A 24,404-nucleotide genomic window follows, 5' to 3' on the forward strand; every position below is an offset into this window, starting at 1 on the left:
CAGGCTTCCCGCCGAGCAGGGAGCCCGATGCAGGGCTTGATCCAGGACCCTGGGATCATGACCTGAGCCCAAGGCAGATGCTTAATGACTGAGCCGCCCAGGCGCCCTGCCATTGTGGTTCTTATCTGTTGGTTCGTTCACTTGAGCACATGTCCCTGGGGAGAGAACATGGAACACAGACCGGAGAGGAGTTAAAACACAGCTGAATCTCACAAAATGACACGTGACTATTGCTGCGAGCAAGTGTGAACAAGGATTAAAATGATTATTAGAAACAATTAAAACAGTTACTAAAATACGACCATGCAGGGTATCTTGCCCAATGTGAAATGCTCCAGTTTCTGTTTCCATACATACAAATTTGTCATAACCTTAGCTTCTGAAATTAGAAGGTCAGGTCATTACAGCATTTTATAATAATATGTTATCAGTTGTACTTCTGCAATACAGCTGAGGGAGTTCACCCTGGGAATACAAGTTTAACACCAGCCAATTAAAACAAACAAACCCAGGGATCCTGGGTGGCTCAGTGGGTGAAGCATCTGCCTTCAGCTCAGGTCATGATCTCAGGGTCCTGGGATCGAGTCCCGCCCTGCTCAGCAGGGAGCCTGCTTCTCCCTCTCCCTCTGCCCCTCCTCCCTGCTTGGGCTCTCTTGCTCTCTCTCAAATAAATAAATTAATTAAATCTTTAAAAACAAACAAACAAACATTATTCCCTCTGTTTGAAAATGCCTCACTTTCAGAGTAAAGTGAAGAAGATGGATGAATGCAGGCTAACACAGGATTTAAAGGAATTAAACCCTATTTTTCAAGATTTTTATGGTTGTTCTTTTTCACAGTCTTATCCCAAAACAAACAAAATGAAGTTTCAGTGTTATTTAAAAACATATAAATATATATATTTACATAAACCCACACATATAATTTTACAAATGCTCATGAATGGGGTCATATCTAACATGTTGGATGTTTAATCATAGTTTTTTTTTTTCTCGCCTTCCTGTCCAAACATCACCCCCTTGCTACTCATGTCAACCTCTGTGCAAACCCCACCCAACAACTCAGATTAATAACCTGTTATGTATATTTCTCTGTTTCCCTTGCTCATATATGGAATTACATGCAAACATATACATGCATATACACATATACAAGTCAATGTGTACTTCTTGATAAAAAATAAGTCACATTACACTTGTTTGGATAGCAAGAAAATTGACTATTCATGATTTAATGATTAATTTCAAATTTAATTCAGTTAGTTTCACTTCATATACATGCAACACTTATTTCAAAGTAATGTATTTTTTAAACTCGATATACAATTTAAGAACCAGAGAGTTTCATGTTTCATTCCTTTTTAACGTCCCTTCAAGTCATTACTTTTCTTTGGAGTAGAGATATGTGCACATTACAACCATCCGGATTTGCAAATCTCCTAAGCACTGATGACCAAAGGGCTGTACTCTCTCCAGCACACCCCGGTTTCTTAAGTCTGGAGCTCCTTGGCCTTTGAACACCCAGCTGGGTGATGCTTAAGAGAATAAATATTTTCTGGCCCTAAAAAATACTAGAACAGTTTCCCATTCTTCCCTTTCCTCTCCCTCATTTGTGTAGCCATAGGTTATTTTGCCTATTTTTTCTAGTATCCTTTAAAAAAATGTGTCCTAAAGCCTATATGCAGGTCATAGAAACTGATGCATTTACTCACCTAACTGGTTTAAATAAATGGGTTATTCTTCCTCATTCTTTCTGGGATTCAAAGAATGATAGAAAGTCAGGTCACAAGTTCCTATTTAGCTTGTCATCCTTACTAATAGAATATCATATGCAGATAATTATAACAATAATTTTTCTGATCTTACATGGATGACTACGTGACGTTTCAGGATTCTTTTCATTTCTCCTATATGGGTGACAGTAGAGCTGAGTCTTAGAAAAGCATGCATCCGTAGCCTGGAGTGAGCTCTCGGACAACAGTGCTCCTTGCCTTTTTTTTGTTCAGGGTATCAGTCAAAGAAGATGAAAGCCATCACTAAGCTGGTGCGTCTGCATTTGCAGAGTGATAATTGTGGGGTGTCAGACATTTCTGATCCCTTGGGGTCTAGAATCCCTCCCCCCTCCTGCTTGAAAGGAAGAACTGGGAGCTAACACGATAGTCACAAAAGAGGGCAGAACCGTCACTGGTGGTGAAGATGGGTAAGGTTCCCATAGCGTCCAACTGCCCAGCCTCTCAGGAGGGACACGGGTCTAAACACCCGTGCTGACTTTTGCATTGGGAACTCCTACTGGTCCTTCCAGAAGGCCCCAAGCATTTTTATGAATTCCTCTGAAGGAAAGTATCAAAAGTACATTAGGAAAATATTACCTGGAAGGACATCACCCTGAAGCTTGACTTGTCATCATCTCAATTCATTTATCAGTTATTTTGTATTTGAGGAGAAACAAGGAAATGCGCAAAAGCAGGGGCAATGCAGAATACGGCATTCTTGTAGAAATGAGTCCGGAAAGGCTGGCGCTTGTTGGCTCACCTTACAGGTAACCATTACCTGCTGGCTTGAAAACGGAGCGGATGCCAGAATACCAGCTCAGATGTTCCTTGTTGCTGCTGCCATGGGTGGATGGAGACCTAAGTACTTCTGGAAAACCCTGGCACCAACTCAGAGGGTCACCCTTGTCTAGAAAGCATGCTGAAGGGGCAGTTTTCCTCAAATGTTACTGTGCATTAGCACTCACCCAGGAATCCTGGTAAAACAGGCTCCTAAGTTCACCTTCCAGCTACTGGGATTCAGTATGTCTGTGCTGCAGGCCAGAAGTCTTGGATTTTTGTCAGGTCCTCCAGGAGGTGGCATGAAGGTGGCAGTGGGTGCCTGATCCAGCCCAGGCAGGCCAAGGCAGGTGCCGGCTTGACTCACGAGTTCCAGGTAGAGGGAGAGTCTGCGGGCAGGTGGGCGGGGAGCAGGTGCGGGGGGGCACTCGTGAAATAGAAGAATAAAGAGCAGAGAGAGAAGCAGAGAGAGACGGGAAGAGGAGAAGAACATAAAAAAGACACACATTACCAACCCTGTTAAAATGTTGACCATTTCTAGTATTCTTTGAAGAAATCTGTTCAGATTGGAAGCACTAGAAAACAATTGGGATTGCTCATCCAACGCATCTTTAAAAAATGGGTTGCCCATGACCCAAATGACTCTATCACATTCCTTATGCCATTTGAAAATAATAATATAGTCCATCCCCCTTTCATATCTTGTCATAAATGTTTGACGCTGTAAACCTTCCTTGCTTTAAGAAAATTCTTTTAACGATACCACTTCATGCCCAAACGGGCACATGAAAATCTACTTTACAAACATAAAGCATTGCAGAAATAGCCACACTCTCTTTAAGATTGACTTCCTTCTGCAGTGGTGCTATAAGGTAATGGGAGCTATACTATAAACAGCATTACTTTCGACTCTTTTTGAATTGTGAGGCTGAAGGGCCGAAGTCATTTTGTCAAGGTTTTCCTCAGAGCATACCTAGAATTGTAGTTCTCTTCTGTGTGCTGAGTCTTAAATCCTCGATCTTATAAATACAGTGTCCAATTACTGTTGCCCTTTTATTACTTTACTCTTCATAAGGAATGTGATACAGTTCCTTTATGTAATAGTCATTGTATTATCCCCCCAGAATAATTGCTTACTCGCTCTGTTTGTAGCGCTTTGAACCACCACTTTAAAAAAACCACAACTTTGTAGGGAACTTGAACATAAATGGATGTCTCAAGTATATGGATGTCTTCCATTTAATTTTAGAGCATTTTTTGGGAAATGTTTTCAAAGGTATCTTTTAAAAACATTTCAAGAAATAGGCAAGAGTCACTGCATGTAATTGTCTATATCCTGCTGTGCAATTCATACATGGTGCAATTTTAAAAAATTGTGAGACAAAGAAGTATGGTTTCTGGGATGTGTGTGTGTGTGTGTGTGAGCACATGCAGATTAGTTTCTGAGATTTAATGTCATTTCTTGAGATCAAACAGAAAAACCGGTCAAGACGTAATGGCTGTAGATGCCATGCAGTTGGAAAATCAGCCGCGCTGTGGCCGTGGGCGCGCACACACACGTGAGGGGGCGGGAGAAAGCAGGCTAAGGCTGAGCTGTGAATCTCAGTGAACAATTTAACATGACCAGTTTACTCAATTTCTTGGCTTATTTCCTCCTCTGTAAAATGGGACTGTAACTGCTATTTCAAACCCTTTCGAAGGCTGTGGAAAGTGGCCACCCTTGGGAGATAAAAGATATTCAGAATTTCCATCCCCTTCCTGGGACTAGAACTTGTATTAAAACAGGTAGTTAAGCAGAACTTCACTTCTATCAAATGTACATTAATATAATCTGCACATGGGTGGCTTCAAAATCATCAACTTCTTTTATTCACGGAGAGCAAATTTATTCACTCACGTATTTGACAGGCCAAAGGACAAGGAGTGGATTTCTATCCCCTGTGTCAAAGATGCATAGTCACATTAAGTGCCAAGGAAAGGACAGTTGGGACAGAATTGGCACGTATTCAAAGCTTCAACAAAATCCGCCGATGCCTGTTCTTCTTTGTATGAGGGCTCGACACAAGAAGGGGAAAATGCCTGAAACAATGCTTTGAAGCACTCTTCCTTCAAAGTACTTTGTACTTTTCCTTCAAAGTAAATTGGCCACCTGTCCTCACAGGACATTTAGTTCATTTTAAAGGTCTGATCCTAGTGAGCCATGTCACCTACTTTGCCCTGCGTTCTCCCTGCTGCCATCTTGTTTTAAAATCCCTGCATATGGTGTGTTTTGGGTGAATTGGTCATCAAATCTATTATAATCCTACTGCTCAACAGTTATCCTCACATGTACTATCCATTCAAATATATTTTAATGCAAAGGAGTACAATAACTGTACATTTTACAACCTAATATTTCTGTCCATTATTTTGTAAAAATGAATGAATGAATGAATGATGGAATAATGTTATGACTTCAACATATATTTATTTTTTTAGTTCAGTTTTACATGTAAGGAATTCTATGTTTACATTTGTATGCTTTGGTTTCCTCTGATGTTTTTCTCTTTTTTTCCTTACAAATTTTATGTGGGAAAAAGTTTACTTACAATTTATCAGTATTATTATGAATATTATTCATTAATATATTGTTCTCACACCATCTAAAATAACAATTTCTGTTAATTCTGTTTGCTACAGTGAGTATATTGTTGTTCAGTGATCATTGGAAACCATTGGACAAGGTGGAATACTATAGTTAACTGGTTTGTCAGGGATCTGGCGACCACTCCATTTCTTAGGCAAAGCTTCTTTTGAGGGAATTCTTGTGTTAATCTATCAGCCAGTATCATGTACCCATTTTATATGGGGCATATACTACATATAATCTCTGAGGTGTTATGGAAGAGGCCATAAACATTACCTTAGAATATGAATGTGTGTGTAGTGGGAGAGAGAGAGAGAAGGAGAGTGGAGCAGAGTGGGTCGTGGGTTTGGGGACAAATGATACCCACCTTGCTTTTGGCAGAACCGTATCTCATGCAGGAAAGGAAAGCATGCATGCATTTGCTGCCGTACTTTGCAAGAAGTCATGACAGTTACATCCTGCTGTTTAGGCAGTAGGCACATATTAGTTTTTAGGAAATTAGTGAGAATGTTTAAGAAAAAGTTCTTGGGAAAAATGGTGCTATATACATATACATATATATATATATATATTTTTTTTTTTTACTTTGTTTTTTCTCTTCATTGTTTTATTTTTTTCCTTTGGAAATCTTCACTATGATCATCTTCCATTTTTTACCCATTGTAACCAAACTCTGAGGTTAAGCACACAGATTTGCAAAGGGCAAGATTTGCTTATTTTGCCAATTCTGAACCACTGCAAGTTCAGGGTGTTCCCTAAATGACCCTCAGTTCTGATAATTGATAGAAGAATTTAGCACCTACTGAAAGCTGTTATACTCACAGTCACATTCATTACAGGAAAGGATCCAAATTAGACCAGGCAGAGGAAGAGACACGTAAGGTGTTATCTGGAAAGGGGGTTCCTACCTGCAGTTTCTGCTTGTCTTCTCCCCATGGAGTCATGAGCGGTGTCACCTCCTCCCAGCCACGATATGTGACAATATGCACAGTCCTGCCAATCTGGGAAGCTCACTGGAGCATCCACGTCCAAAGATTTTGTTGGTGTGTCATTACAGAGGCATCATTAATTGAATCATGGGCCACGTGGTTGAACTCCGGCTCAGCTGCCCCTTCCTTGTAGGGTAGCCTCAAGTCCTGTTGGCCCAGGAGCACACCATGAACAATAAAGACACCCCCAACACTCAAGAAATTCCAAGGGTTTGCAGGCGACCTCTTAGGAGCTAGACTTCTCCTGGAAAGCATGTCCCTTGCTACCCATTTTTTCAGTGGTGGCTCAGCTGTCCTCCTTGTGATCTGGTGCCTATGGAATCACATTTTGCTATATTAATGAAGAAATATTATCACTTATTGTTTATTTTTAAAAAGTCACCCCTTAGTTGTATATCATGTATTTGACTTAATGAGAGAGGCTGTAAGGTAAGGTGCATCAGTCCAACTTTGGTAAAATCTATGCAATGATTAGAAATGTTATTCCAAAGATCATTATGCGGGGGACTAAGCAGTCTGAATATTATAATGATTTCAGATTTTGGACTAGTAGCCCAAGTCATAATTGTTATGTTCTAAGCCTTGTTGAGAGAGTTGTATATAGCTGCAGCAAAGTCTTTTTTAGTTCTTTGAATGCATAACCATCACAGTGACATCTTCCCTTGCTCCCATTTTCCTTATCGGTTTGAATATATATTCTAAAAATAAAGAGAAATCTCAGAGACAGAGAAAAGAAACTCTTATAATGACATAATCATAATCACTTGACTTTTTATAGCATTTTACTTTTTAGCATCTTTTAGCATGGGCTAATTGTAGCCATCTCGAAAGTGGCTGACTTAAGTGCAAATTTGAAAAATGCACGGATGTATGGAATGCAATTTTAGAAAATCAAATCCAGTGTGGTTTTAATTTGCATTATATGTGTATGGACTTGGGTGCCTGTGTGCATGCCTATGAAAGTTGAAGTGTGACGACTGCCAGAATCTAACTGGAACATAAACTATAATAAGAAGGGGGAGGGGAGGGCCAGAGTTAGAAAACAGGACGATAGAGACTTCATTTAGTACAGTTCCCTGGTTTTCAAATGAAGAGAAGTAAAATTCAGACATCAAGGGATCTTTCAAGGTTGTACTACTTACATGTCATCTGGTAAATAGTTAACAACGTATCTCTCTACACAAAAAAACAGGGTCAAATATATGAAAATGTATTTTTTTTTTTACATTTAAGGATTATTGGATTCACTTGAATACCTTTCCAGGTCTGATAATGTCTCAGAATATTTTATATGTACATGGAACAAACTTTTTTTTTTCTAGAAACCAGCAGAGTTCCATATGGAATGCATTTTTTTCTGTGCGTGCAGGTGTGACCCTGGAGTCGGACTCCTGCCTCGACCCCGGGATCCCTGTGAATGGGCATCGGCACGGCAGTAATTTTGGTATCAGATCCACAGTGACGTTCAGCTGCGATCCAGGATATACACTCAGTGATGACGAGCCCCTGATCTGTGAGAGGAACCACCAGTGGAACCATGCATTGCCCAGCTGTGATGGTAGGTGGAGGTCAACGAAGCAGGAAATCAGAAAGAAATGTAGAGATGTGGAAACATTTAAATTGTTTGGGTGGTAGGTGTGGTATTCTACGGGGCAGTATGACATGAAAAGTTGTACACCTTAAGAAGTATTTCCGTTTAACGCTTGAAGTTTACCTAGCACATGTCTCCTATGAGGTAGAGCATTTGTTTAGAATGCAACATAAACAATTACGGGCTGGCTTTCAACTTTGTCCCCAAACACTGAAACTTACAGAGCTTAGTTACCATGTACTGTTCCACGTGGCATTTGTTGAAAATAGCATGTGAAACAGGGGAGTGAGTATGTATGTTGTACATCGTCAGACCTGGCTTTCCTCCAGACCAGGTCCAAGCATCCAACAATCATCTGGGGTCAGCACTCTTCCTCCTGAGCTCCCACCTCTGGGGGACCACTTCCCCGGGAGGACTGGGAAGTATTCTCTCAGCAGATACCCACGTGGTCTCTTGGTTGTACCAGCCACTCCTGCCCTGCACAGATCTGCTCCTGGACGTCTCAAAACAAGTAATAATGTTAATGATCATACTGTATTGCTCAACTTGATGCTGAGGTGTATAGTCACAATAATCAGATACACAATATGTTGCTTTGATCATTTGCAAACAAAGTAAGGGATTTGGCCTTTGGCCATGAATATAACCACATCATAACATTGTTTCTATGAAAAAAACAACATATTTTCCCCATAACATTTTTCAACAATGTTATAATGTGGTTGTATGCATGGCTTACAGAGAACCATAAAATAAGTGAATTTATCAATAGAAAGCATTACACTTAATAGCAAACTATTATAAAAAGTCCCATGAAAGTCAAGAACAGAACAGCTTTCTCAGTATCAGAAATGTTGCTTTATGTTATCCAGAAGATCCTAACTCATGCAATAATTTAAGAAAATGGCATAAATTATAAATATTATAAAGAGAAGACAGTCACATTTGGCAGTAAGTACTAGTAGAAGACTGCATTCAGGAAAAACATAAATCAGTGGATTTCCACAAAGGATACAACATATTAGAAGTATAATATATATATACACTAAAACTTTCAGGAGCATATCTAACAGGAGATATGAAGGCTTATCTTTTTTTTTTTAAGGCTTATCTTAAAAGAATTTAGAACTTAACGGTAGGATACAAAAGAATATCCTAATAAGTGGGAATACTTAGTACATTTCTAGATGGTAGGGATGAAATTTAAATATACAAATTTTCTACAGAGTTTTAATTTCAATAAAGTCTAAAAATAATTTGGATTTTTAATAGAAATTTATAAACATGTTCAAAATTGACCTGAAGGAGTAGAACATCCAAGTGGAAATATATATTTTTAAGAATGATAAGAAAGGACTCTCTCTGGGATCAAAGCATCCCAAAAATCACCTTTAATTAAAATAATATGAACTCAGTGCAGAAATACTCAGACAGATTAGTAATACAGTACAGGCTTTCTAGTAACAAATCTATGCCTGTAGAGGAACTTAATTTGTTGAAATTATTCCAAGTTTTGAGGAGGGATGACTTATTTCGTAAATGATGTTGGTCAACATGGATATCTAAATACAACTAATGAAAAATATTGACAGATTTCACTATATATAAATTACAAGTTCTATTTAAAAAAAAGGTAAAGGAAAAGGGTCAGACTATAGAAAATAATTGCTCTGTCCAGGTAATGTGTGTGATTCTAAATCATGTTATCATACAAATGGATGGAAAGAAAACAGTGACACAGATGACACTAGACCCATGGGGAAAACACGTACACAGGCTGTTCACAGAAGGAGACAACAGGCCCATAAACACTTTAAAATACGTGCAAAAAAAAATATGTGCACTTCAATGCAGACTCAGGAAAATGCAAATAAAACACGATAATTTCTCCACCTGTTAGATTTGCAAAAAAGTAGAAAGTTCAACTTCTACATCATTGTGGGATTACGGAGCTGCCTGTTCATTCTACCCTATTGCTAGGAGGTTGAAATGATACACTCTTTTTGGAGGAAAGAGATAGCAGTCACAGGCTAATGCATGTTGTATATGTGAGCATATACATGTGTGTAATTGTAGACACGTTAACAGGATATGCACCTAAGTGACTGAAAACAGACGTTCTAAAACTGTAACCCCAATGCTCTCATCTGGGGAGACTGGCAGGCTGTAGGGAGGGGGAACAGAGACTTTCAACTTCTATCTCTATGGTTTTTTTGTTTTATGTTTATTTTTATTACCACATTTTATTTTTGTAATTGGAACTCTAATAATGAAAAAAAATACACAGAATTTACCCATGTGATTAATAAACAGTGTCAGAAGGATGCTAGCTACTGAACTCATTAAACTTTTGTAAAATCTGAGAATATCATAAATAGTACACAAAAATATTTACTATATTTGTAAGGTTCTTTATAGGCAATAATTACAAGGACACGAAGTCTGATAGAGACCTAGCCCTTAAAGTACTTAGTTGTTATCAATGCATAACTGAACATCAATCAAAATATTTATTAAATCATTTAATCCAAAACTTGCAGCAGGTTAATCATATAAATAATTGTATTGGAATATTTACCTGATATGCGAACACATGACTTTATTGGGTGCCACTGTGCAAATTTAATATTTTTTTTTTTATTTTGGACTAAAGTTAAAGATGGAATTTAGGAGTGGAGCACATATAAGCTCCGCTCTCATTTACATTCTCATTTAGGGTGGCTCAGTTGAGCAACAGCTAACACGGGGTTTCTCGAGTCTCGAGACTTTTCAGGCAGAGCTGGAAAGATTGAAAAGTTAAGGTCTCTGATTGTGATTTAAACTCTGTGATGAAAGCACCTGATTCATCATAGGAAAATACACAACAGTTGTCCAATTAACTAGACTCCTGATCTGGTAAAGAAAATGGAAGTATGCAAGTGGGAGTGACTTACGCTGACCCATCTGAGATCTGTAATTTTGATTTTAAATTGGATTCTTCTCAAGAGAGGACAATAATACTCTCCATGTACTCTTGATTTAACAGGGTAACTTCCTTTGTTTAAATACTTTAGTATCTGGCCAAGGTTGTTTTCTCCTCTGTCCAGCAGACAACGTAGGCAGACTCACCTGTTCACTCTTGCCCTCTTCTTCCCCTCAAGCAAACCCGTGCATGCAGTAGTTATCCCCTTCTGTGTCCCTGCATATTTCGTTGCCCAAATGCCCCCCTCCTCCAGGACCAGGATGCACTCAACATTCACCAGAATTCTTCTGGAATCACACCAGGTCACTAGCATTATTAACTTTCCTAATAGGCTTTTCTCTTTATATACAGTTCGGTAAAGTTTAACTTTGATTTAATTTAAACTTACAATCCCATATAACCATAGGTACTCTGTCTTAACCCATGCAAGCTGCTATAACAAAATACCATAGAGTAGGTGGCTAATAAACAACAGAAATTTATTTCTCACAGTTCTGTATGATGGGAGTCAAAGTTGGAGCGATAGCATGATGGAGTTGCTGTGAGGTCCATGTTCTAGGCTGCAGAGGGCTCTGTCATTTCATGGGGCAAGGGGCAAGGACGCTCTGTGGGGCCGCTTTTATAAAAGCAAGACTCAGCCCTCATGACCTGCTCACATGTCAAAGGCCTGCCTCCTAAAACAATCACCTTGGGCCTCAGAGATTCAACATGAGTTTTAGGTGAATGCAAACATTCAGACCACGGCATATATATCCACATACACTTAATCGTTCAATACAGTCTCCTCTGTAGAGGAGGCATCTAGGTAGAGGAAAGGGATACACTCTCCTGGACCAGATAGACATGGTGGCACATTCTGCCAATTCCCAGAGGTTTGGTGAACTAGAGTGAATGGAAAATGAACAAAATGATCCATAGGAAATTATCTAGGAGACATGAAGTGAGGACAGACAGAGAAGGGTTCCTAGTGCTTTGCAGGTAACTGACATGCTGTAGAAATGACAGCCTGTATTTGACATTTTCCATAGGAAATAAAGCACGTGAGATTTATGCATTTTATCTCTCTTATTTTCTCCCCACTTAAATGCATGTAAATTTGAAATTTAACCCTTCTTTTTTTTTTTTTTTTAAAGTTTTTTTTTTTTTTTTTAAGATTTTATTTATTTGCGAGAGAGAGAATGAGAGACAGAGAGCATGAGAGGGAGGAGGGTCAGAGGGAGAAGCAGACTCCCTGCTGAGCAGGGAGCCCGATGTGGGACTCGATCCTGGGACTCCAGGATCATGACCTGAGCCGAAGGCAGTCGCTTAACCAACTGAGCCACTCAGGCGCCCCTGAAATTTAACCCTTCTAAAGGAATTTATAACATAAGCTATCTACTTTGCTTTGGCTTCACTGGAAACTATTTCAGATAATAATAAATTTACGATAAAAGGCTATTAATAGATCTGCAAACACTGGGAGATTTTAGAGTTTGATAGAAGAGTTTAGTCAGTCATGCTTGATTGTTTTCATTTAACCATAAGAATTGTTCTTGTTGTATTTTCAAATCTTAAGCAATCTCTTAAACCCCCTGGGTTTTTATTGTGACAAATGATACATCAATATGATATTTAAACCTTTAAAAATTCATAGCTATGGGAATGGAAGAAGAAATAAGAATTAATTATAATATTTTATATCACCATGAAAAAAAGAGAAACTCTGTCAGTATCTCTCACATCTCCATAGCATTGCTTCATTTTTATTATTTATGCCTTAGCATACTAAAGTTTTAAAGAAATAATGTGAACATTTGAGTAAACTGCCCCCCCCTTTTTTTTTGGTGAAAGACAAATGCAAGAAAAATCCTGGAAAAATTTCTTCATTCAATAATTATCTTTGTAAACTGTTGACTCTTTCCACCAGCATACTTTGTAAAACTACTGTTTTTGCAGCCACACAGTTGGGAAGTTTATAATCTATTAGCAGAGAAAGGAAAGACTTATTTTTTAAATCACCCAATGAAATAAGTTTTTATTAGGCACAGGAAAATTGAGAATAAAGAGATGGAAAAGATCAAAGCTACAATTTGGAATCTTGAAAGTCTTGGAAGGCAGGTGTGGAGATGCATCTTCAAGGATAAGTTTGAGAGGAAGGATTGGAAGTGGGGAATAGTAGGAGTCCAGGCATGGATGTGTAAAAGGGCTGGAGGATTTGGGGGGTAGGAAATCATTTGCTGTGGATGGATGGAAGATCCAAGGTCGTTCAGAGGCCTTTCATGCTAGTCCTATGAGCATGGACCTGGTTCCATTGGCGAGATTCCAAACTGGAGGGTGCCATATTCCCAAAGTGGGGCTCGAGCTTTCTGTGAGGAAAAGCTGAGGATGATGGCAGGGCTTGGAACACATCCTCTGCTTTAATTGAGCAGCTCTAAATTATTCCTCCCTTTATTGGTAGGGTCTCCTTGTAAAATTTCTTTTGGGGAAAAATTCTAGTTTAAATGGATGAATGGAGGAATAAAATCAGTAACTCTTTAGGACATAGAGAGTCCATGGATAATTGGAAATAGAATACCACCCCATTAGGTTTTTGCTTTAAATAGAATTTTATTAGCACTTTAAAGCAAACAAGGAAAGTGGAGAAAAACAAAAGACAGACAAATCAGGCATGATACCGTGGGCTCCCACAGTTCATCTCTTTATGGAAGAGGCAGGAGGACAGGAACTGGGGCATGAATCAGACAAGAGAGAAACGCACCAGTTTCAGAAAGTACGACAAGTGAGAAACACAGGTGCCTTTATGAAGACAGGGCTGTTGTAAAAAGGTTACGTTCAGAGAGCCTTAGCAAGCAGTGGGAAATTCAGCTGGGCCTTGAGAAGGAAGCCAGTGATTCCCATGTGGACTTGAGATCTCTTGGGTTTGTTGTTAGAGCTGGTGCTGTGGAAACAAAAGGTTTCTTCCCAGGAGAGAGGAGAATCTGTCAGCTCTCAATTCCTCTGGCTCTGTCGCCTCCCGAGTGCAAAAATTCTGACCCCTAGGATGTTGTCTACATGCTTTTCTCTTGCCTGCCACTAGTTCCAGCAGAGGAGTCATACAGAAATAAACATTAAAGCCAGGGTTTAGGCTCTACGAAATAGCTGTCTGCACACTGGAACGCGTTACAGGACCTTTGCCAGCGTCTGGCAGGTGAGAGCGAGAATCAGGTGATGGGAAGTGGACACCTGCACAATCCATGGGCAGTCTGTGGGCTTTGCCTAGGACACCAGGAGCCCCACTGTCCCCCGCCACCAAAGACCCTGCAGTACACTGGCCGCCGACAGCCCATCACAGAGCAGTCCATGCACATGGGGTCGACTCAGAGTCTGCACTCCCTCCATCCTTCTATTGCCTACGCAACAGTCCACATCCTGGGAGCGGACCTCTGCACGGATGGACATGTGGCCATCACTGGGCAGCCCCACCAGCCCACTGTACTCTAATCACCTAGACTGCCTTTGAGTTCCGAGAACCAGCGAAGATTCTTGTTCTTAGAATAAGTCATGCTCAGTTACCTCTATAAATTATTTGCCTTGTCCGCTTGGACGTAAACGTTGGAAGAGGGACTTGTCTGTGTTACTTATTGTTGTGTGCCCAAGAGCAAACAGGAGGGCTTGGAAAACAGTAGTAACTTCCTCTGGAAATTATTTTGGATGGAGGTTTGGATGGGTGAGTGGGTCAAAGCAGAGAGCTAAAGGCAGAAGTCGACCCTGTTTGGGTGGTTCATCAGCTCTCCTGGGCAAGACTGCTATAGATGTTCACCTCTCTCGTCTCCCCTAGTCCCTGTACACCTGTGTTCTCTGCCCAAGAGAGTTCTAGGATAACGTCTCTGGGTCTGTAACGGTGGGTGCAGAATAGAAATAGAAAAGTAGAATTCAAGAAATTATAGCGCTAAGGACAGCAAACGTAAAAGTTTACCGTGTTTTGTACAACTACCCAGAAAAGACTCTGCATTGCAGGAAGAAACAGACGACTGTCATTCAGATTATGTGCGGCACTGTCGCTCTCCTGGGGGTGCAGACATGTCTGTGTGTGAATATGGTCAGAGGCTGACACAGACAGTAAAAACAGAGTGTGGATGAGAAGATTTTCATTTAAAAACCTTCATAATGGGTGAATTACTATGTTGCCTTTGCACATATATGACTCAAAATGAACCGTGGATTTGCTTTATGTATAACTTTCTTACTTTGCTCCTAAATGGCAGCTTGATGGTGTTAGTTCGTGATTTCTGGGTTGTGCATTGAGTTGAAGGAAAACATCAGTGGTCAGATGCCTTTCCTCCATGCTTCTCCCCAGTATATAATCATCAGTTTTATTTTGATGGCATGAAGACAAAAGATGAAGCAGAGATTGATAAATTTTATAGATTTTAAATGTAGCTGGATAGAAATTCATTTTTACCAGTTTTCTACAGCACGTGCAGATTTTAAGGTAAAGATTACTACAAATAACTGTATATATGATATCTCAATTTTACATCAAATGGTTTTCATTCATTATGGTTAAATCCTTGATAAATATTTGAGAAGCTAATGTCCTGACTTACAAGGATCCAGTCACACACAGATGAAGGTTATGGACATGTAGCTTCTGTATTGGGGGCTGCATGGTCTCCTGGTTCTCGCCCCACTCCATGGCCACTCCTTTCCCCTTCCCTTTGTTGGAGCTCCTCACCTCCCTGAGCTGCTTACCACTGGAAGGGCCTGGGCTTTTGCTCCCCTAGCCACACCCACAAGCCCCGCATCGATGGTCACCTCTGCGGGTGCTCTTCTTCTGTCCCTTGGTCAGACTTGTATGTCCACTTGCCATGGGTATGTAGGAGCATCCAGCTTCATGGATCTGAAACTGAACTGGTTTACACCCAAAACCCACTTCGCCCAAAGTCTCCCTTCCCCTTCAGTTCCTTCACACTCAGGCTTAAGACCTCACAGTCATGTCACGATGCCCACATCCCAGTCACGAAAACACCAACGTGGCTCTGCCTTCAGACGATGGAGAGATTCTGACCACTTCCCACCACGTCTGCTGCCACATCCTGGGCGAGAGTCCAACCTGCCATACCCTCTGCCACCCTCCCCTGATTCTCACACAGCACCAGTGACCAGGCAGACGCCCCGTGAGCACCTGCCCTGCCCACACGGGAGCCTCCACGGCCCCTACATCTCACTCACACAAGTGACAAGGCCCTTACTGTCCGGGAACTGTTTAACCTCACTGCTCATGCTCCCTCCCCTCTCCTCTGTCCTGCGACCTGTCCCACGCACAGGCCCACTCAGGCCTCTGTCCTTGGGCGTTTCTCTCCCTGCAAGTTCTTTCCAGGTATCCAGTGGCTCCTTCATCTGTCTCAAGTGCTTCTTCATAGGCCACTTTGCAAGTACGCTTCCCTGACCACCTGCCCTAGATTGCCCCCACCCCACACAACTCGGAGAATATCCTATTCTTCTTTCCTTCTTCCTTTATTTCCCTGATGCTTATCATCTTCCAACATCATGTATAATCAGCTCTTTACATTATTACGGGCACAGTCTCTCTTCTTCAACTGGATTTTTGACTCCATGAAGGCAACGATTTTTGTCTATTTTGTTAATCATTTCCAGTGCCAAGGGCAGTGTCTATTTGTTGAATGAATTAATTCCAAATGTTATATTAATTTTACCTCCTTCATAATGAAATGTAGAGTCAATGTAATTTTGAGATGTGAAAATCTTACACTGGTAAAATATTCCAGAACTCACTCAAAAAGTTTCTGTTTTGCTGATTTTTATATAACTCTCCCCACGTGGTTTGCATATTCAAAGACATATTCTGCTCCCTTAAAACCTACGATGAGTGAGCATGATGGGAAGTATCACATCTTATTATTAACTAATTAACTAATTCTTCTGCAAATATTACTTATGGAACTAGTTTTGAGGGGACATGGTTCAAGATGTTCATATGAACAAGAAAAAATATTTCAGGTATCAGTCATTTAATGATAATCTTACCTGGTTCCAAAAAGGAAGCGTGAATACATGTGTGCATAGAGGGGACGCGGTAGCAGAGAACTGAATCTTCCTTATTACATCGATTCTCTAAATGTCTCTACTTCCCCATTCAAATGATTATATATAGCTTTTTTCTTCCTTCAAAAAAGGATTTCCAAGACATTTTGAACAGGCCAGATTTTGTTGATGAGGTTTGAAATCAACTGAAGAGCTGCTAAGAGCAGCAGCTCTAAAAAATGCAAACCTGCACCATTTCTGAAGCTCTGATTGTATAAGTCAGTGTTGTCATGAGAAACAGAACCAGTAGGACGTGTGTGCATGCGTGTGCGTGTGTGTGTGTGTGTGTGTGTGGAGAGAGAGTGAGAGAGGAAGGGAAGAAGGAAGGAATGGGGGGGGAGGGAGAGAGATTTATTATAAGGAATTGGCTCGCCTGGTTATGAGGCTGTCAAGTCCTAAAACCTTCAATGGACAAACTGAAAACACAAGAGAACCGATGGTGTAATTCGAGTCTGAAGGCTGGCAGGCTCCTGACTCAGAAAGAGTCAGCATTTCAGCTCAAGCCCAAAGGGAGGGACAAAACTGACACCCCAGTTCAAAGGGTTCAAAGTGGAAGGTTCAGCCTTTTTATTCAATTCATGCCTTCAACTGATTGGGCATGGCCCACCCACATTAGGGAGGTCAGTCTGCTTTGCTCAGGCCACCCATGCAAATGCTAATCTCATCCAGATACATCTTCACAGAAATGGCTGGGATCCCATGGCCCAGTCAAGTCGCCACACAAAATTCCACTCCAGCTTATTTTGCATTATTATTACCTTATGCTGTGTTATTTCGCTAGGTTTTGTACAGTTTAGAACACCTTTCTAAGGCATATTATAATTGTGAGTAAAATAAAGTTTCGGTTTTCTTTTATTTTTCATAGAGGTGATATTTGATATTCCTTTAGTCCTTGTGCAAAGTAAATGTTACTTTAAAAGTACTTTATTCTAGCAATCACTGTGAAACTTTAATACTACAACAATCATTTTCCTTATCGTTTTAAGCCCTCTGTGGAGGTTACATCCATGGAAAGAGTGGAACAGTCCTTTCTCCCGGGTTTCCAGATTTTTACCCAAACTCTCTAAACTGTACATGGACCATTGAAGTGTCTCACGGAAAGGGTAAGGATATTACACAGATTTTATATGTACAGAATAATAAATAAGGTACAAACATGAGAACAAAGAAAAAAGTGTGTGTGTGTGTGTAATGAGTTAACTAATTTCTTCACATATATTTTAACTGTTAATTTTGATGTTTTATATTATTTTAGAAGAAAAATGGTCTAAAATGATTGATGTTACCATAAAGGTAGATTCCTTGTTTTACTTTCAATCAGGTGTCTTGGATTTCTGCAAGTAGGTATGCTTGAATATATGCTTGAAAAGCAGGTATGATGGTAAGGAAAAGAGATATGCATTAGATAAGACATAAATGTCAATTAAATCGAAGGAAATAAGAAATTATCTAAACTATTCATTTCCATGATGATAAATCTAGGATAACTTTTTTTTTTTTTTAAGAGTTTATTTATTTATTTGACAGAGAGAGACACAGCGAGAGAGGGAACACAAGCAGGGGGAGTGGGAGAGGGAGAAGCGGGCTTCCCGCTGAGCAGGGAGCCCGATGTGGGGCTTGATCCCAGCACCCCAAGATCATGACTTGAGCCGAAAGCAGACACCCAACTAACTGAGCCACCCAGGCACCCCCTAAGATGACTTTGTGTACTTGCCTTGGGTTCTAAATTTACTCAGTATTATTAGACATAATAAATCATTTATCTTCATAATCCAGTGATGATTTATGGAGCAGATTTCATTATCTTCATTTTATAGGTAAGTATAGTAAAGGCCATGAAAATGGTAATTTGTGCAAGAAATGTAGTTCATAAATCCTGGATTTAGGACTGTGCCCTGGGTCTTTACTGTAGGACCAAGTTTGTCATTTTTAAGGAAATAGTATGAAATTCTAATTACATATCATGGAGACTTTACACTTAGATTTGAACTCAATTTGATATTAAATTGACATATTTGATTATGTACCCCATATTACACTATGCTAACATGTATCATGAATGCATGTTAAGAATTTCCTTGGGGTGGCTGGGTGGCTCAGTTATTTAAGCATCCCACTCTTGATCCTGGCTCAGGTCATGATCTCAGGATCCTGAGATGGAGCCTCATGTCAGGCTCCATGCTCAGCTTAAGATTCTCCTCTCCCTTTGCCTCTGTCCCTCCCCACCATCCCTGCTTGCATGCTCTTTCTCTCTTAAAAAAAAAAAAAGAAAAAGGATTTCCTTGAAGGAAATTAAGAATAAAGAAGGAACGAATTGTGAGTGACCAAGAATTTGTCATCATAAAAATTAGTATTTTTATTTAAAAGGAGCTATTCATAGTTGATTTTATTATTTCTACCATAGGAATCCATTAATACTTTGTTGATATGGTTAATATGAGAACATATGCGTAAGAGAAACATAAAACTATGATTTCAAAGAATTCTTCCTTCAGTTGTATAAGTTTATATGCTAGACGTCCAACCTAAGATTTTATAAAGGATAATTGTTAAATATAAATGGGAAAATTATCTTCCCCTTTATTCCTCTAGGATAAACGTTTCCTAGTGACCATCCCTACGTGCGGTCCACCGTAAACATCCCGCCACGTTGTACTTGCATGTCTACTTGCATGTCTGACTCAGAATCTGTGTCCTTGTCTAGACCTATGATCCTAGGCCTAATCCATACCTGTCCTGTACTTATATATACTGACGCATTTATTTTGACTATTTATCCCCTTCTTTCATTTCTAAATACACTCTTTCTATCCATTCCCTGCATTTTCCTTTGAAACTTGCGTATTAAGTTTGCATATTGAAACTTGCATATTAACTTGCACATTGAAACTTTGTATATTAAGATTACATTTTGATTCAAGAGTTTGGTGTCTCTAAGCCTGGAAGAAAATATTTTTCCTCAGCTGTTCACTGATATCTCTCCCTTCCTCTCCCTCTCCTTCTCTCTCCCCCTCCCTCTCTTCCCCCCCCCCCCTCTCCCTCCCCCTCCCTCTCCCCCCCTCCCTCTCTCCCCCTCCCTCTCTCCTCCTCCCTCTCTCCCCCTCTCTCACTCTCTCTGTGCCTCTCAGGTGTTCAGATGATCTTTCACACCTTCCACCTTGAGAGTTCCCACGACTATTTACTGATCACAGAGGATGGGAGTTTCACGGAGCCCGTGGCCAGACTCACGGGGTCTGTCCTGCCTCACACTATTAAGGCAGGTTTGTTTGGAAACTTCACAGCCCAGCTTCGGTTCATATCAGACTTTTCCATTTCCTACGAGGGCTTCAACATCACATTTTCAGGTAAGTTGTTCTCTTCTGTGGTTTTTCTTCTTGGGCAATAATAGTACCTTTTGTGTGAGTGTATGCGTGTGTGTACGTGCGTGTGCATGTGCATGATTACAGGTAAGTGTCCGAGCAATGATAAGCATTAGCTGGTGGGCAGAGGAGGCTGAACCAGCCGGAAGAAGTAAGGGAAGACATCTACCCGGCATCCACAAAATGACACTCTGCAAATTTTCATCCCTGAAAGATTGTTAACATCACTAAATTCTCCTGAAAAGCCCTTCTCACTCCTCCTCATCAATTCTATCAAAATTTCTGAGCCAATGTCCTTATTGGGAGAGTCTCAGGGGAGACTCTCAGCTGTCATCTCATTATTTTGGTTCCTGTCCTCCAGTGGATGCCAATACTTGTCTTGAGAACCACCTCTAGAGTGAAAAAAGCAAAAGAAGGGTGAGCACACACAGCTGGGATGAGCTTTTCGTTTACTTTAATGCAATCATGCAGAGACAAAGCCATCCTCCAAGATCATGTAACATTTTTAATGATGATACATAATATTTGTGCAGGGTGTCTGTTGTTTCATACATTGTCTGTCCAGGTTAGATTACTATATGAGTGGTGCCGTGAATGGTATCACTGTGTTTTTATAGACAAGGAGAAATTACACACACTTAAAAACTGGTCAACCATGGGTGAGATAAATTTAATCACATAAACCATGTTCAGTGACCAGATGATGGTCAGGTCCCTGCGTGAACACAGATACAGCCCTGGCCATCAGAAAGGGGGCTCCTGCTCTAAGATGCTGATGGATGTAAACCGTTACATAAATTTGCATTTCTGTGTTTGACGCTTTGAAAGGGAGAGTGTTTTTTGCTTCAGTCCTCACAGCCCAGAGCTAATGCGTTTTTATAAGGTCGTTCCTGAGTCCCATAATCACCAGTGATTTCTTCTACTTCGAAGCTCCCATCCATTCCTTAATAGCCTCCAGTGCCACTTACAAGATTCTTCGTCACAATATGAGTATTTATCTTATCTCCTGTTGTAACGCTGAAACGCTTAGGCAAAGAGTTTCTGTGCCTTCCCACTTTCTGTCAGGTATATTCCCGTGACTTATACGTGGTAGGACATTAATAGTCACTCGATATCGCATGGTCGTTAGCAACAGAGGCATTGAACTTCTGTCTTAAAGAAAAAGACTTCTTAGGGATTTTAAGATGCTCTGAACTATTTTATACTCCCTATAATTACGACCAATTGCCATTTATCTTTATCTGACTTTGTTGATTTTTCTTGGCATTTCACTGCATTAGCGGGGCTCTTGGGACGAGCTCCGACACCTTGATTTCTTGGAAATTTGCCGTAATCAGGGGTAATCATGAAATGGCTCGCTCTATGTAACAAAGACTTAAATCTTCCAAACACTAATGCTCTCTATATATTCTTTCCTGGTGGATCTCAATTAGGGCCACTGTGAGAATGTCACTCCCTCTGTTCTCACTTTCATCAAGATCCAAACTGAAGTTAAATAGAACACTTAAAAGTTAAAAAGAAAGGAAGTGGCCGTGATGCAAGTCTGTGAGTGTCTTCCCTAGATATTTCTCAGAAGTCTGTGTTGTTCCCACCATCTGTTTCTTAAATCTATCGCTCCCAGCACAGAACTGGCAATAAGTCTTTGGATTACCAAAGGTCAGAACTAGAGCTGATTTCTTCCACAAACTCCCTAAAGAAACAAACAAGCAAGCAAACAAAAACAGGCAAGACAAAGCACATTTTTCTGGGTCTTCGTGGGTCCTTGGAACAGTTTTAAAATATTTTAAAACATTGGGGCACCTGGGGCCTCAGTCGGTTAAGCATCCGACTCTTGATCTCAACTCAGGGTCCTGAGTTCAAGGCCCATGTAGGGGTTCATGTTGGGCGTGGAGTCTACTTAAAAAAATTGTTTTAAATGTTGAAAAAGTAATATGGTAACAGTTTTTGAACATGTGGACTAATTTATTTGCACACACCCAGTGGAAAATGATTTGTAAACCTTGCAGAAGAATCCCCTTATCCATACTGCGTCACAGCGAGCTCAGTCTTTAGAAAGAAGAAGACACACCTGGGATTGCAAAACCAATGCTAAAGTAAACTTGTTCTTTAGACGTGCTAAGAGGAATTTCATTTGCAAGGATTTTGCCTTTGAAACTTAGCTGCCAACAATTGCCAGTAGCACTAATACAATGGAGTTTATTGTTTAAGTATCCAAATAAGTAGCAACTTTATTATGCAAATGAAGCGTTTTCCCTTCTGGGGACATTTCAGATGTTTGCATAAAATCAGTATGCTTTTATATCCGTTTTTTCTCCTGCTGGTCTGCTTTACTTCTGTCTTCTTTAGAAGGTTTTATTAGAGCAGTGTTTCCCTCCGGATGTATGTCCACGTAGCGTCTGCGCGGACACTCACGGGACAGTGTAGGAAGGAGCTCCAGAGTCCCAGCTGGTCGCTCACAGCTGCTCAGGGTCCTGATCTATGCCGGGGATCAGTTACTGATGCCTGATTGTATACACCTGATTCTCCCAGCGCCCTTTACCTGTACCTTTAGCAGTAAAATAATTCCATACTGTTGAAGTCACAGTCATGAAATGGGTCATCTTATTTTAAGGTTACACCTCTATTAAAAAAAAAAAATATATATATATATATATAATTCATGCCATTCATCATGAGACACCTTATAGTACAAAGAAAAACAATCCACATAACAGTTACGGAGGAGTTTGAAAAAATATATATATATAAGGTTTTTTTTTAATAACAGCCATTTTTTATTCTTGCTAAATACTTTTTGAGTATTTACCCAAATTCCCACAAATGTACTCTGTCTCTTCATGTCTCAGAATATGACTTGGAGCCTTGTGATGATCCCGGCGTCCCTGCCTTCAGCCGAAGAATTGGTTTTCACTTCGGAGTCGGGGACTCTCTGACTTTTTCCTGCTTCCCGGGGTATCGCTTAGAAGGTGCAAGCAAGCTTACGTGCCTGGGTGGGGGCCGTCGTGTGTGGAGTGCACCTCTGCCAAGGTGTGTGGGTAGGTGGTCACACGCTTTCATTTCATTCATCCAGTGGGGACAGGGCATGGTGCAGTCAGGACGCAGGGCCGAGTTTGGCAAGGAAGGAGGGCAGGGGGTCCGGGTGGTGGACGGGGGGGGGCGCCCTGCTTCTGGGCTGTATTTACCTTGGGCATAAAGTCAGCCCCTTTCAGCTCTCCAACCTTACGCCTGAAGAAGGGTGAATCTAAAGCATGTGCCAAGCATATTTATGAAGGAAAAATATACACATAACCAAAAATAATCTGGAACAAAAGGAAAGATAAAAGCTGGAAGCCAGCCTGTTCTAACACAACTGTTGGCAATTCTATTGCTTAAAAGCAGTGAGTATCTCCTGGTATGATGATGGTGACAATTGAAAATACTAGTTTTGTTGTTACTTTTCCATTCAACTCTCTGATTGGATGATTGTGGCACGTTCCTGCAAAGCAGGCCTTGTGGAAATTTCAGTGCTGAGTTAGCTCTCTCAGTGAGTTCTTGAAGAATCAAGAGGTTGTTCCAGAAACAGGAATCTCTAGCAGGTACTGTGGAACCAGGCGCCGTGCTAACACAGTGGGTTTAGGATGCCCGCTCGGTGGGATTTCATCTCCTGCTCATCTGGGAAGGAGCTACCATAAGGAATGGAGCACAGCCGCGTTGGGCGGGCAGGCCTAGCTAAATACGGGATTCCACCTGCACCTGTGGGGTCTGCTTATCATGCCAGAGATAACGTCTAGCACCTGCCACCTGGCCGTGTTGCTGCATGCGAAGGGCTGACGGTCTGTTCTCTCAAGTTACAGAAAACCGCCTAATGTCATCTGGAGATGATTTGTAGCCCTAGCTCTAAACCTTCAGAGTCACGGGGCGTCTGCGATGCCTCCCATTCTAGTCCTACCAGCTGATACAATAGAGGCAGGTGGCAAAGTTGTGCAAATAAGATTTCATAACCCATACAACTAATGAATTGTTTACTTAGTGAAACCCATTTTTTTTTTTCCCATGGCAAAGAATCTCTTCAGTTATCAGCATGGTTTAGGGATGTTATTAATTCAACTGGTAATACCATCTTTCTGTGTTTTAAGGATAGTCCCAGAGTCAGGACTTCATTTACAAAAGATATTACACAAGTAAACATGAATCAAATCATCTTTCTCTCTCACCAGGGCACATGTCTGTCAATGTCTATCATCTTGCTTTCTCCTAAAATAGTGGTTCTCACTTTTTTGGGGTTAT

At 40.6% G+C, this 24,404-nt stretch overlaps 1 protein-coding gene across 2 annotated transcripts in view; it reads left to right on the forward strand.

Moving 5' to 3' along the window:
• CSMD1 (CUB and Sushi multiple domains 1) overlaps positions 1-24,404 on the forward strand; it is a 2,006,418-nt gene that overhangs the window by 1,627,274 nt on the left and 354,740 nt on the right. For both annotated transcript variants that reach the window (XM_032413252.1, XM_032413253.1), the window contains exons 18-21: positions 7,533-7,721; positions 17,766-17,882; positions 19,908-20,123; positions 22,985-23,173. In XM_032413252.1, the coding sequence (XP_032269143.1) occupies positions 7,533-7,721; positions 17,766-17,882; positions 19,908-20,123; positions 22,985-23,173 (711 nt within the window). The remainder of the gene's footprint in view (positions 1-7,532; positions 7,722-17,765; positions 17,883-19,907; positions 20,124-22,984; positions 23,174-24,404) is intronic.

Source organism: Phoca vitulina, unplaced genomic scaffold (genome assembly GCF_004348235.1).
Source record: "Phoca vitulina isolate PV1807 unplaced genomic scaffold, GSC_HSeal_1.0 scaffold15, whole genome shotgun sequence".
Lineage (NCBI taxonomy): Eukaryota > Metazoa > Chordata > Mammalia > Carnivora > Phocidae > Phoca > Phoca vitulina.